This window comes from Nannobrachium achirus, assembly GCF_963921795.1.
Source record: "Nannobrachium achirus genome assembly, chromosome: 4".
NCBI classification, from domain to species: Eukaryota; Metazoa; Chordata; class Actinopteri; order Myctophiformes; family Myctophidae; genus Nannobrachium; species Nannobrachium achirus.
This window is the reverse complement of record NC_137813.1, coordinates 44,094,906-44,110,412: the sequence shown is the minus strand read 5'-3', so window position 1 is coordinate 44,110,412 and position 15,507 is coordinate 44,094,906. Positions and strand designations below refer to the sequence as shown.

The 15,507-nt window shown below is 45.0% G+C and overlaps 1 protein-coding gene across 1 annotated transcript in view; it reads left to right on the top strand.

Moving 5' to 3' along the window:
* rhbdf1a (rhomboid 5 homolog 1a) overlaps positions 1 to 15,507 on the top strand; it is an 85,562-nt gene that overhangs the window by 50,896 nt on the left and 19,159 nt on the right. Inside the window, exons 2-3 of the mRNA XM_080724307.1 lie at positions 6,481 to 6,625; positions 13,916 to 14,058. Coding sequence (XP_080580433.1) covers positions 6,509 to 6,625; positions 13,916 to 14,058 — 260 coding nt within the window. The 5' untranslated portion in view covers positions 6,481 to 6,508. The remainder of the gene's footprint in view (positions 1 to 6,480; positions 6,626 to 13,915; positions 14,059 to 15,507) is intronic.

Below are 15,507 nucleotides of genomic sequence, written 5' to 3'. Positions count from 1 at the left end.
CGAAGTAAATCGTTACTGTCGGGCAGAAACCTCGTATCTCCAAGTTTCAAATTGATACATTTTTTCGCAAAGCAAAGCCCTGCTTCATCATACAAGGCCGTTGCACAGAAGTAGTGAAAACGGCAGATCTACAAGCACACAATGCCTCGCGGTGCGAGGCGTTGTGTGCTTGTAGATCGGCTGTTTTCACTAGTTTAAATCATTTTTAAAATGATAAATACAAAACAAACGGTTTTGGACATACCGGTACAAGGATTCCACCCGACAACGACAAAATATAACTCATGTACAGTAATTGGCCCACTGGCTTCTCACTTGTCATGATCTGAAATGGCAAATCTTTGAGTAGCAGCAGCGCTATAGAGAGAGATCTCTCTCTATAGCACGCAATGAGGGCCTCTCCAAATATTTTTCCCGGGCTGAATCAGGGGCCCAGCATGTCCCTGCACACACACACACACACACACACACACACACACACACACACACACACACACACACACACACACACACACACACACACACACACACATACATACATACTGTACAGCAGAAATATCCAGTGCAGCTGACCCAGAGATCAAGTGTCAGAGGGCTGGTGCTGGCTAAGGGCAGCAGAGTGGGTGGTGGTGGGTGGTGTGGGTGGGGCTGCTGTCTGTGACGGACAGGGTGGTGTCAGTGTGGGCATGCAGCCTGACAGGCTGATGCTGGCATTGGCGCATGCTATGTCTATAGGGCTGTCACACAAATCACCACGATAAACTCTCACACACAAAATTATTTATTGTCGATTCAATCGTGTTTTTTGCGTTGAACTTCAGACCATATTAACACAAAAATAATAATTCTGTTTGGTTTTTAGGCTTCGTACGCAAATGTTTCACAGGGCAGCTGTGACAAAGAAACTTAAATAACAAGCCATCTGCGAATGGGTTTTTTAACATCGCTATTGCGACGCTTGTGCCGCTTATGCAAAACAACCGCGATTATCTTAAATAACTGCGACCCGGTGATTACGTAAGAACTGTGACGGGCCTAGAGCTATGTGTCCCATGCTGGCTGCAGACCTGTGCTTGGTCGCGTTGGTTAACCTCTTACTCTCTGCTTCCAGTTTGGAGTGAGAGTGACAGGTTTGTTTAGGGCCCACGGCCAAGCTCTCCTACTGTCACAACAGTGTTTACTAAATGACAGCGTCTAGTGCCAGAGTTATGAATAGTGCATGGGACTATAAATGGCTTCCCAACAGTGTCTACACGCCGTGTATTTATAGAGCCCAGTTGCAAACGCACTGGATGAAAAAAAAACATGGGACTGATATGAATAACATCCTGCAGTCAGTGCATGATATCAAGGCGATGGCCTTTATTCTGACACGGGCAAATGCGATCCTTCATCGGCTGAACTATCTTTTACACCGTGGCTCTGGCTAGTCGTCTGTGACAGGGTGTGTGTGTGTGTGTGTGTGTGCGTGTGCGTGTGCGTGTGCGTGCGTGCGCGTGCGTGTGTGTGCTAATCGGGCAAACCACTGGACCTATCAGCAGCAAACTTTGTATGCCCGTGGCAGCGGGAATCAATAGGTAATAGTATATATGTTTTATAGTTTTTGAAATATTTTCCTTAATTTCACAATGAAAGTCAATGGGGCCGGGTTGGATCGCCCAGACACTTTGTCCAAATTTGGAGCCATACGTAAGATGACACCACAGATGACTGATGTCACAGGCTGTTTCCCTTACATGAATTCCCGAGATCCACAATGGAGCCACAGCGTTTCTCGGGATCCACATAATTTCCTAGCAATATAACTACTGTACCCAGTTATATGTATGTATCTCTTTGTATTGTTGTGCAACAAGCTGTATCTGTATTTACCATCTTTCCTGCTCCCATCCGTCTCTCTCATCTCCACAAGGCCTTGTAATATATTTCCAAATTACAGCGGGTCTATAAACTGTGCCAGGTTTCATTATCAGACAGAGGACAGACAGCCTGTCATTGTGTAGCAATATCCTCCTCCAGGGAATCAATATGAAGGGAAGGTGGCACACGTTCTGATAGTGTGCTGAGGATGCCAGGACATAATTACTTTCTCTATAAACTTTCGGGACCACGTCATGTAAGCCAACTACTTACCTGTGTTGGAGAAAGCACTCATTTATTTTACTTAAAGGAGTAGTTCACCCCCAAAATGACCTTTTTTCGTTTGTTTTGTCACGCCATGGAGACTTGAGTTCAATTATATGTTTTTGTATTTGTCGCATTCCTAAGACAAAAAATGTATTATAATAAATGTACCCCCATCTGGATTGGGACACAAATAAGGCACTGAATGGGGACCCAAATGCTTTTGGGTCATAATTAAAGGGGGTAAATTTCAAGGTCAAGGGTCAGGTAAATTTTACCCCCATTGATTCTGACTCTGAGCTTGTGTCCCATCCAGAGCCTTGCATTTGGGTCCCCATCCGGAATCGTTGGGGGGTAAATTTACTATATACATTTGTTGTCTTAGGAATGCGACAAATACAAAAAAATATAATTGAATTCAAGTCTCCATGGTATGAGTAATCAATAGAAAAAAAGTAATTTGGGGGTGAACTACTCCTTTAAGTAAAGTATCAATACTACAATGTGGCAAATGAAAAAAAAAAAAAAAAAAAAAGAAATCTAAATTTACTTGATTAAAAGTACAAAGGTATTGGTATAAAAATATACTTAAAATACCAAAAGTTGAAAGTACTGATTATGCAGAATGTCATAGCACCATTAGACAAAGGTACTATACCTTTGTCTAATGGTGATATACCGGTAGGTGCTATGATCGCACTTCTAGTGCTATTTAGCACCATTTCTGTTCAGTGTGTTATGTTATCAACATAAGATGCTAGGTAGGTAGTATGTTTACTAGTCTATTTAGTGTTTAGCTTTGTTCTCTTAGCGATATCTTTCCCTCACCGTTTACCTTGTTGTCGTTGGACAAAAGTTCATGGCACTTGGGCTGACCTTTGCACTTTGTAAAGTTGCTTCTTCTTCTGCTGCTAAGTGCCTAAATGGTCTCAAATGAAACAGGACCTGTGTGGACAGACAGTCCCGTACTCTGTTGTCCGCACCATTCCACACAGACTGTCTCACCTTCACTCACATTCCTGGCATCAGGGGCCAGCGAGAACAGTTAGCTCAGTGTCTTCCAGTGAACTATCTGTCATTGAGGACTAGACTGTGGTTAAATGTTAACACAGGGCGTCTCACCCTTACTGTCAGCAGCACCCCTCCTCTGCAGGGGTGTCGCACCAATTTCTGGGCCCTGGGTACAAAGGATTCACTTCTATTATTTTGTGCTCTAACTATTGAAAAATAGCAGATATACAAGCTCACAGCGCGGCACCGAGTGCCGCGCTGCGAGCTTGTAGATCTGCTATTTTTTGAAAAAAACTCTTTGAATATTTCAAATCCTTCTAAGGTTTTTTTTTGGAGAAACCTATGTTTCTATGTCAGTGGTGCTCAAACCTTTTCATGTGAAGGGACCCCAAAATGATATGCATTTTTTGGCCACGGACCCCCATCTCAAAATATTTAGTTCCAGGTACTCCCCCAGAAGCAAAACTTGAGTTACAAATGTTTGCTTAAAAAATACATAATAGCCTATATTCAAAGATTTGCACACATTTTCATGACTTTTCAAAAATAGCATACAAGCTTGCACCGCGGCACTCGGTGCCGCGCTGCGAGCTTGTATATCTGCTATTTTTCAATAGTTAAAGTATAAAATAATCAAGGCCGCCCCTCCACCTTGGGCCCAAGTAACTCAGTCCCACTCCCCCCCTTGTGACGCCCCTGGTCCTTTGACCTGTGGTTCGTCCACTGACAACATCCCCCCCCCCTCCTCCGCTCCAGAAGGATTTATATTCCACCCCTGACCAAACCCCCCCATCCCCCCCCCCCACCCCACCCTGTTATCTCTTGGGTCCAAACAGAAGCCTTCAGTGTGTCAAAGAGAAACGGCAACGCAAGGCAGGTGTGGGCAGTAGCACACATCTGATTTATTGGTTGCAGATCTAAAAGCGTAGATATAGGCTATTTTCGGTATGCGACAAGGCGCGTAACCAGGTATAAATCAGCCATAAGTAGTAGCAGGGTTCCCACGTTCATGAAATTCCTGGAAATATTTTGAAATTACAAAAATATTTTTCCAGTACTGGAACAGTTTGGGAATTGATCAAGGGTCCTGGAAGGTCCTGGAAAAAATAGCCATTTATTGTCTTTTGGTTTATTGTATTTGGTTATTATTTTGTTAATACCTCTGAAATGACAAATTAAACATTGGCCAAATTGTCAAATATTAGAGGCAGAAATTGTGAAAATAGCCGATCTACATGCTCACAACGCCTCGCGTTGCGAGGCGTTGTGAGCATGTAGATCGGCTATTTTCACAATAGAACCGTGTTATACAAAATTCCTCAACTCTTAGTGCTCGAGTCGTCAGGGTGCCGGGTCCCCAGTTAAAACATGATTATTTTGGGGGTCACGGCCTGAAAAGGTTGAGAACCACTGGCATACATTACCTGTCTTTGGGCATTGCGCATAGGAGTAAGCGACCTGTTATTGAGCTGAATTATTGTTATATAGTCCTGGAAATTGTTCTGGAAAAGTTTTGGAAAAGTTTTGGAAATTAATTGGTAAAAATGTGTGGGAACCCTGTAGTAGGTACAGTATAGCCTAAGTGAAAAAGTGGCCCAAGGAATGGAACGATGATCGTTATTATCATTTATCATGATAAAAAAAAAAAAAAATCACACTCACAATAATCGTATTGTGGAGATTTAAATGTATCGTGAAATTGTCCTCCGACATACTGTACACTGGAATTAGCTATTGTTGTGCTGCAAATTCAGTACCACTGAAATCCTCTGTACTCTTATTTCTAGACAAAGTTTTAAGCATATTTTGCATATCGCGATAATATTGTTAGTCGCAATAATTCTTGCCACAATAAATGTGGAATGCAATTTTCATCCTAATATTAATCATCATCATCGTTTCTGGGTTTTTGTAGAAGCTCCAGGGTGAAGGAGCTCTTCTTCCTCTTTTGCATGAAGTTTACAGTTTGGGGCTGTGTGGAAAACACACATTCCTCTCGCCCGCAGAGTGAAGAATTATCTTAACTTCTAATGAGGAAAACAATGTCTGTAGCAGAGGGTTTGGAAGGGGAACCGTTTGTGGACGCACAATCTTGGGTGAAGATAAATGGCTGTGATCTCTCTGTGGGAACGCGCCAGTATAAGCTGCAATTAAGAAAATGATCTTGGAAATGACGAGTTGACAACTAAAAGCGCCCCGGAGATGTGAGGCTTTATTGTGGGACGGACAGCGCGGTAACAAGCCTTCAGTTAGAAGAAGAAGAAGGTCGTCTGACAGCGAGGTTTAATATTCACCACCTGTGGCCTTAATTATGGGTAAAGCATACCTTGGAGGGAGAACAACATTTTACTGCGAGTGGGGATTGCACTGGACCTGATCTCTAGCATTTAGGGATTAGATGTGAGTCTATGAACATCCTGACTCCTGTGGCACAACATGCACTTATTGATTTGCTAAATGCTTTCTGTGTTCTTTTGAAAACTGGCCCGCTGGTGAGTGGTTTGCCCCTCGGCAACTGTTACTAATACTAGAGATACCCTAGATTAGATAAGTAAAGAGACTTCACTTTAGTGCCCTCTTGTGTGACATTTCTCGAGTGCAAACAACATACTCAAGGCTGCAGATAACATGCGAATGGCGGGAGAATTTGTTGGAATCGTTTGTAAATTGTGTTGAATTGTGTATTAAAATACAATCATGTATCATATTGTCACTGTCGTGGCAGAAACCTTGTATCTCCAAGTTTCAAATACGTTGTACGTTTTTTCATAAAGTAAAGCCTCACTTCGCCATACAAGACTGTCGCACAAAACAAGTGAAAATAGCCGATCTGCAAGCACACAACGCCTAGCAGTGCGAGGCGTTGTGTGCTTGCAGATCGGCTATTTTCACTCGTCGTTGTCGGGTGAAAATCTTGTATGTCCAAAACCGTTCGTTTTGCATTTATCATTTAAAAATTGATTTAAACTAGTGAAAACAGCCGATCTACAAGCACACAACGCCTCGCGGTGCAAGGCGTTGTGTGCTTGTAGATCGGCTGTTTTCACTACATTTGTGCGACGGCCTTGTATGATTTGCGAAAGAACGTACACATTTGGAGATACGAGATTTCCACCTGACGACGATATACAACGACAACGATGTACTAGTGTTGATGCTGCTCTTATACCACCATTATTACTGGGGTTGGTGTGGGCCAGACAGTAGCCCCCCGCGGGCCGAAAATGGCCCGCGGGCCGCCTATTGGGGAAGCCTGATATACTGCATGTGTTTGCTTTTGGCCCTCCTAACCATCCATCATCATCTCATCATAATCCTGTCTCTTGTTGTGTGTTGTGTGAGCAGCTGGCAGGCGCGGGGCGGGGCAGGGAGCATGGCTGAACCACGGAGGGAGAGCACCAGCAGCCTGCAGAGGAAGAAACCTCCATGGCTCAAGCTGGACATCCCCACGGCCCCGGTGTCCTTCGACGAGCCTCCCACCTTCGTTCAGGTACACCCTGTCCAGGGTTCCCACGGTCATGAAATTCATGGAAATATTTTGAAATTAGAAAAATATTTTTCCAGTACTTGAAAAGTTTTGGAATTGATCAAGAGTCCTGGAAGGTCCTGGAAAAAATAGCTATGCATTGTCTTTGGTTATTGATTTTGTTAATACCTCTGAAATGACAAATTAAACATGGGCCAAATTGTCAAATATTAGAGGCAGAAATTGTGAAAATAGCCGATCTACATGCTCCCAACGCCTCGCGTTGCGAGGCGTTGGGAGCATGTAGATCGAGAGTTATGCATATAACTATGGTTCTATGAATACCGGATAACCGCCAGAGGGCGGTGTATGAACACCGTGGATATACATCACGCGCATGCGCTGAGGTCGAATTCTAATAACAACATAGTCACTCGTGACCCCGTGTGCACGTACACTGCCTACATAGGCATGACACGCACAAGGAACATCCTCCTGAAAATCTTTTCGTCGGGATTCCGAGTGACAGACACCTCTGGCGGTTATCCGGTATTCATAGAACCATAGTTATATGCATAACTCTCGTTCTATTTCATACCTTCTAACCGCCAGAGGGCGGTGTATGAACACCGTGGATAACGCATATCAACATGGTCACGAGGAATCTGCGCTTACCGAGGTCGGTTTGCAGATTGACTAGACAACACCACAGCAGTCCACTCAAGATGAGGGACGGACCGGGTGACTACGGGCAACCGCCCATGACAGATTTAAGCCCAACAGGCTGCCGAACCTAAGACCATCTCCTGGTCTGCCTTAACACCCGCCTCACAGAGGGAGAGGCCTTGGCCATACCCCAGGCCAAACTGTCCTAAAGGCAACCTAAAGGTCCCCTGAAGCAGTAGCTTGCCCTAACTCAACCAACAGAGTATGCAGCAAGTAATGGCACCTTGTGCCAACCCGCTTTGCTCCGCAACAGAGCCTGAGCAACCTAACAAATCGATAGGTTAAGTAACGTGAAGGGCAGAAAGCCCTTGCGAACGTAAGGAGGGGTCTGCCAAATGGTAAACCCAGACCCACTGGGATGCTGCCCTAAGGGTCTCTGACAATAGGCGGGGCATCAAGCCCACCTACTCACTTTGCAGATGCAGCAGTGAGGATGAGAGTATTAGCAGATAACTTCGTCTAGGTACTTATGATACAGCTTAACAATAGCGGAGGAGCGGACACCGCTCTCAAATGCTATACCATGAGGCAGCACCTGCAATGCTGTATCCACTGACACACCCGCTTAATAGCGGAGGAGCGGCCAAATGCCAAACCTACGGGGCCAAATGCGGAGAGTGTCCCAATGGTAGAGGCTTATCACTCTCTACAACATCAACCGCAGATATCTCAAGCAGTATTAAGCACAGAGCAATGCTCTAACTTGCATAGTGGCCCTTGTCTTAACTATAGCCCAGTGTACACTCCTGGCATGGAATTCCCTGGCATAGGATGTACACAAGCGTAGCTATTTCCCACAGTAGGCTTGAATGGCAGTAATCCCTTAAGCAGTTGATGATGACCTGAGTGAGGATGCTCAACGCACCCGCAGCCCAATTGTGACCGGAGATCCTGTCTCTATGAAGAAGCCACGTCGCTTCATGAGGCAGCAGTAGCCTCCCAACTTAAACTTATTCAGTTTAACGCTAGTGCTCACCAAGGTGAACCTCCTGTGGCTAAGGTATGTAGGTGCCTTAGCTTATCTGCCATATGATAGTACACAGACTGACAGACAGTATCACTTCAGGTTCGTCAAGGCCGCTCTACTTGAAGGTAGGTTACCCTGCAGTATTGCAGCTGCACTGAAACAGACAGGCAGACACATGCAGCCAGTTGTTGGAGCAGTTGGCTCTATTCAGAAACCATGACGAGAGTACCAGCAGCTAGCTTTGCCTAGGTACTTACGATACCACTCAACAATAGCGGAGGAGCGAAGACCGCTCTCAAATGCTATACCAGGAAGCAGCGTGCAGAATGCTGTTACTGTATCCACTCACGATACAGCTTAACAATAGCGTAGGAGCGAACACCGCTCTCAAATGCTATACCAGGAAGCAGCATGTAGAATGCTGTTACTGTATCCCCTCACGATACAGCTTAATAGCGTAGGAGCGAACACCGCTCTCAAATGCTATACCAGGAAGCAGCATGTAGAATGCTGTTACTGTATCCACTCACGATACAGCTTAACAATAGCGTAGGAGCGAACACCGCTCTCAAATGCTATACCAGGAAGCAGCGTGTAGAATGCTGTTACTGTATCCACTCATGATACAGCTTAACAATAGCGTAGGAGCGAACACCACTCTCAAATGCTATACCAGGAAGCAGCATGTAGAATGCTGTTACTGTATCCACTCACGATACAGCTTAATAGCGTAGGAGCGAACACCACTCTCAAATGCTATACCAGGAAGCAGCATGTAGAATGCTGTTACTGTATCCACTCACGATACAGCTAATAGCGTAGGAGCGAACACCGCTCTCAAATGCTATACCAGGAAGCAGCATGTAGAACGCTGTTACCCCGGAATCCGCATGTTACCAAAGCAGAGGCTTCACGCTGGTCCAGCACCATGACGACACTGGTTGTCATGTTGTGGTGCATCTTAGGCCCAAGACATAGACCCAGAGGTCTATGGATTACACGTATAGGGGTGAAATGAAGACAGCCCCAGAGAGACCAGAGTCTGTTGTCCGTTTTAAGAGCAGTGAGCTCATTCACCGGCACTCAGAGAGCTATCAGGGGCTCAGACAGGGACACACCTGGACCGAAAGCTGGCCATGACTAGCATTAGACCTGGGACAACTCAGGCATCTGGCTCCCCAGGCAAGCCAGGGCCACCATAATAAGAGTCACACTCGCCACAACAACCCAAGTAGACGATGCGCAAATCATTATTTACACATTAGTAAAAAATATCCTGGATGCAAACACCCAGAGCCACATAACACTCATAGGTGCCAAGTCGGCGTATCAATACCTGCAGACCAGAGGGCCAGGATAAGGTAACTAAGGGATCGTCCAATACATCCCATTCCAGCTGATGTGGCACGCCTCTAGTTAGCAGACCAGTAACTCTACCCCAGGGGTACGGACAGTGCCACCTATCTCAGAGACTTCAACTAGTGACACCACCAGAGAAGCAGAGCTGACAACAACTGGCAACATGTCCCAGCCATACTGGGCTTTATAGCTCATGGCTGACAAGGCCCCCAGTGGGTGGGTTCGGGACTGGCCCCCATGCCGAAGCTCACAATGCACAGCCAGAACATGTACATCAGAGGAGCAGCCTCAACCTGGGATAGCGGTCAATTGTTGCCATAATCCATTGGCAAATGTAGTAGCGATGGGTAGGAGAGACACGCTTGTAACATAATGGCAGTTTGCAGTCATGCCCAGAATGGTATCATCTGGAAAGCAGCAGAGTGAACCACACTCTAGCTAAGACGCTCGCCAGCCGGCTACTCACAGTAACCTTGGCATCAGCATCAAGGCCCATATACACAGCGTTATACCCTCCAGCTGTGATGCCCCATGTACAGACCGCATTACATATGCCTGTATAGAGTGCAAAGCCTGCTAGTAAGTCAGTACTGAGCAGCGTTTACAATTTCACCTGTGTTTTGACACACAGCTAAGTTGGGCCATGTAGGCACAAACCCATCTGGTAGTGTACGCTGTCTTGAACATAACCCTGAGTGCAAGCAGCAATAGGTACACACTACACACAGTATGTCGTCCAATAACGACAGGCGACCCAGTGCCACATTTCTGGTGATATGCCTGCATTTAAGTGCACCACTCTTAGCAGACCATATTTGGAGAGAAGGGCTCATCCATTATCGACCAGTTTGACCCGTGGCTGCCTCATGAGGTGGAAAAAGCCTTCTGAGAGACACCAAACAGCACACAGCGCAACATTGCTGTGTGTTAAATGCAAACTGCTATCAAACACTGGTCAAGCTCTGTGGCTGCCGTCCCGTTTGAGGCAGAAAAACGCCTTCTGGGAGACACCAAAGCAGCACACAATGCAACATCGTTGTGTGTTATATGCATTGTTGTGTTCTAAACGCAACCTGCTACCAAGCACTGGACAAGCTCTGCCGCGGCAAACTAAAGGCCTCTCCATACTATGACCGAAATGTTCGGTGAGTTGTGTTCTCCGACGTGCAAATTTCCGAACTCCCGTTCGGTCCAATGCTTTTCAGAAATCCCGAGGGATATAATTTTATGGTAGAAAAGGACCTTTTGACCGAAAACGGCGGTTTCGGTCATAGTATGGATAGGCCTTTATGAGGCAGAGAACGCTTTCTGAAAGACACCAGCCAGCACATCTTGACACCTTGTTGTCAAGGGAACCATATATTTAAGCCAATGCCGACAGGGAGCTAGAGCACCACTGAGTGAATAGTTTTAGCAAAACTATTAGGTTAACACCCACTTACTGTTAAGTAATGTACTATACAAAGCAAGTAAAAGATGGCATATCATGGCGAGGATGTCACGTACAGATGACAGACTACGGTAGGTACAGTAGAGTTCACTGATACACGGTCAACTAAAAGGAAACGCAGGAAAGCCTTGCGGCTCACTTCCATTGAGACCTTCTCTTAACCCATACATAGAATGCCAGACTGATAGACCACTGTACTATGCAGTAGACGCTTACCAACATTACACTATCCAGCCATACAGTGTTTAATAATTGCAGCTATAGCGGGCGCTACAGCGAACGGCAGACAGTGCGATACTGTATTCAGTATTCAATTCACCACACAGCGGCCAACGTTAGCTTACGTAGCTTACCCCGTTCTCAAACGATATAGGCCCCCAGCAAGCAGCACGTGCAATGCTGTATCCAACCACGATACAGCCAGTAATAGCGGCGGGGCATACACCGCACTCAAATGCAAGCAACCCGTGCAATGCTGTAGACAACGGCCAACATTAGTCTTTTGGAGCGAACACCGCTCTCTGCTAACGCTAGCCGCAGACCCACGCTGGTTCAGCCAACAGCAGTGTAGCGAAGACCGCTATCGTCGCTGCCTAATGGCAACCAAAACACTCACAAACACACTACTGCCATGCAGGGTTCAACTAATAGCTGTGTAGCGAAGACCGCTATCGTCGCTATAGTGAACGGCAGACCGTGCTATTCACGTGGGTCCCCAAACCAATATACAGCGTACCATTCTAGCTCTATCGAGCGCACTCGACACTAGTATTAGCAGTTGGCTACACAACAAAGGGCTACACTGGTTAGAAACCAGTCAATACTTACCAATGATCCACTCCCGCAGCCATGCCTGCCCAACGATAGCGCTCAGCTGTGGGACGAAAACCATCCTCCATGCCAAGCTATCGCTAGCAGTAAACATTAGCACGCACCCGTGCGACGCTGCATGGTAACCATGGTTCCCAAACGAACCATGATATAAGCGGGGTGACTTCTAGGCTCTGCGCAGTCTCTAGGAGGGCGAATACCGCAGCTCCCACCCACGGTGAGCCAATATGATGGGCCACCATGAAGGTTTGCGAGACTCCAAGCACAGAGCTCCACATAGTCGACCTGCGCCTTGAGGCGAAAAGATGAAAGAGGATGTTCCTTGTGCGTGTCATGCCTATGTAGGCAGTGTACGTGCACACGGGGTCACGAGTGACTATGTTGTTATTAGAATTCGACCTCAGCGCATGCGCGTGATGTATATCCACGGTGTTCATACACCGCCCTCTGGCGGTTAGAAGGTATGAAATAGAACTGCTATTTTCACAATAGAACCGTGTTATACAAAATTCCTCAACTCATCAAGGTTTCGGGTCCCCAGTTACAACATGATTATTTCGGGGGTCACGGCCTGAAAAGGTTGAGAACCACTGGCATACACTTCCTGTCTTTGGGCTTTGCGGATAGCAGTAAGCGACATGTTATTGAGCTGAATTATTGTTATATAGTCCTGGAAATTGTGTTAAATATTCTGGAAAGGTTTTGGAAAAGTTTTGGAAATGAATTGGTAAAAATGTGTGGGCATTGTTCACTTGGATCCTGTTTATTAGGGGTGCAACGGTTCAGTCAGCCCACGGTTCGTTTTGAATCTCGGTTTTTGGCTCACGGTTTCGGTTCGGTTTCAGTACATTAAAAAAATACATATGAAAAAATTAAATATTTGAAAATATTTCCAACATTTTCAGTTTATGTGGGTGCCATGATTTGTTTCCCCCCTAAAACATGATAATCAGGTATTATGATTATACTAGGAGGAAGATTTTCTCCAAAAAAGTGTACAGCAAGAGTTAAAATGATGTTTTTATGTGGCCTGGCCACACCCAAAAAAAAGAAAGAAATTCAGTATGGGCTGTTCGGGACAGGGCCATTCGGTTCGGGAACACCGGTTCTTTTCGGTTCAGTATCGTTGCACCCCTACTGTTTTTCTGTTCCACAATCTCCGGATGCTATATACTATATAGCATCCGGAGATTTGTGACCAAAATAAATTGTGATTTTCGATATAATGGCGATAATCAAAATATCCTTAACATTCATTATCCAGGGGCGGAACATTTGCCAAAGAATAGCAGATCTACAAGCTCACACTCTAGTGTATAGAGTCTGGAACTACACCTCCCAAAATCCGAGACAGGAAGCTGTCATCTGTTCGTCATTTCCGTTAGAGAAACTATATCTTTAGAATGTTTTTTTTTTTTCCATTGCAGCAAGCTATATATCGTCACTGTCGGGCAGAAACCTTGTATCTCCAAGTTTCAAATTTGTATGTTTTTTCGCAAAGTAAAGCCCTGCTTCATCATACAAGGCCGTCGCACAAAAGTAGTGAAAACAGCCGATCTACAAGCACACAACGTGTGCTAGTAGATCGGCTGTTTTCACTAGTTTAGTAGCCTACATTTTTTAAATGAGAAAAACGAACGGTTTTGGACATACAAGTTTTGCACCCGACAACGACGATATGCTTAGATGATTTTCATTTGTATTCTGATAAATTCGCGTTGACTGTATAGACGAAGCGGAAGTGGGGAAGGAGGCGTCACATCCGTTTTATCGCTTGGTCATTTTCAGAGCTTCCATTGCTCCAGACTGGCAGGATGACTGAAGCATTTGAAAATTGTGGGAGGCAACAGTCTGGCCGCGCGAGACGACTGTTTGTTTACTCTAGACTTCCTTCATCGAGTGCCTTGTGTTTCTGTTGACGTCCTTCATGGAGAGAGCCTTTAGCTGCTCACTGAACTGTGTGTGGTTGTTCTCCATCCAGCCGGTGAAGAGACAGGGCTTTCTGCGCAGCATCAGCATGCCAGTAGAGACCTCTCATCTCCAGTCGCCCCCGCGCGATCTCTTTGACCACCACCGCCGGCCCGTCCTGCAGCGGCAGTCATCCATCACACAGACCATTAAAAGGTAAGACACTCACATAAAACGGGACGGCATTTGTTTTTTTAGCATGGACTGCTGACAACCCATCCCTAATGATCTGTGTCCTGAAGAACCTATAGTGTAGATTAGGGCATTCACCAACTATTCGAATATTCGAATATTCGAATATCAAAGTCACTATTCAATGTTGTTCACCGAAGTCGAATATTCGCCTATTTTTATTTTTTTATTGTATTCTCTATAGTTTATAAAGCTTGGATAGATAGAAAGTCATAAGAATGAGTTGTCAATGCCCCTGGTGAATGAATTTGTTAATGCTCTATACCAGGGCTTCTCAAACCTTTTTAGGCCGTGACCCCCAAAATAAACATATTTGAACTGGGGAAACCCACCCTGACAAGCCCTTGGAATTGTAGGTATTAATGTGACTCGGTTCCACTGATAAATATTGTGAAAATAGCAGATCTACATGCTCACCACGCCTCGCCATGTAGATCGGCTATTTTCACAATGTTTGCCTCTTGCTTACTTAATATTTGACAGTTTGGCCAGTCCTGTCGAACGGGTTATTCGAATATTCGAATACTTTGAGGTCGAATAATTCGAATACAAAAAATCACTATTCGTGAATGCCCTAGTGTAGATGTCTTATTGTATATTGGACACAATACAGCAATCTTTTTTGGATCTAGTAGGCAACACTATACAGTAAAATCCTGAAGTGTTACTATTACTATTATTTAACTTAGTTGCAGTTCCGTTATTTTCGTTTTGAAAGAGTATGAAAGTGTATCAGCATGTGGTTGTACACATTGGAGAAGATAACAGGAGAGTCTGTGTGTTTCACATGGATTGTTCCACTGCACATTGATTTGCCCAAAGCCTTTTGGGGCATCATGTTGCTCATTATAGTTGAAGTGAGGACAGTGGAAAGGTGTGTGTCACAGTGCAACACTGTCCAACCTAATCTTCTAACATTACTCCAGTGATGCTGTGAGCCTTTAACACTTTCCTAACCTGCTTCTCTTTGCATGATGAGTGTGCCGGATGAATTTCATAACTTCATGTGATCTTTTGGATTTTAACATAAAAAAGTCTTTGTTTAAGTCTCTATTTGATTAGGGCTGTCATGATTCTGAAATTGTACATGAGGATTAACGTCGATTTGAAGATTTAATAGCAAAAACGATTTAATAGTGGAAAAAGACGATCTACAAGCTCACAACATGTTGCGACGATGCAACGTGTCGTGAGCGTGTAGATCTGCTATTTCCATTAATTTCGGAAAGGTTTGCAAATATATTACACATTTTTAACAAGGAAATTAAAACTATTCATGGGTTGCAATTATAGTCCTACACCAGCCATGTTGTGGACCCACATACAGTATTTGTCCTGATTGGCGTAGAACATTAATTCTATGCCAATCATACAAATTGAAAAACCTGTGTTGGTCCTCGATATGGCAGTTTA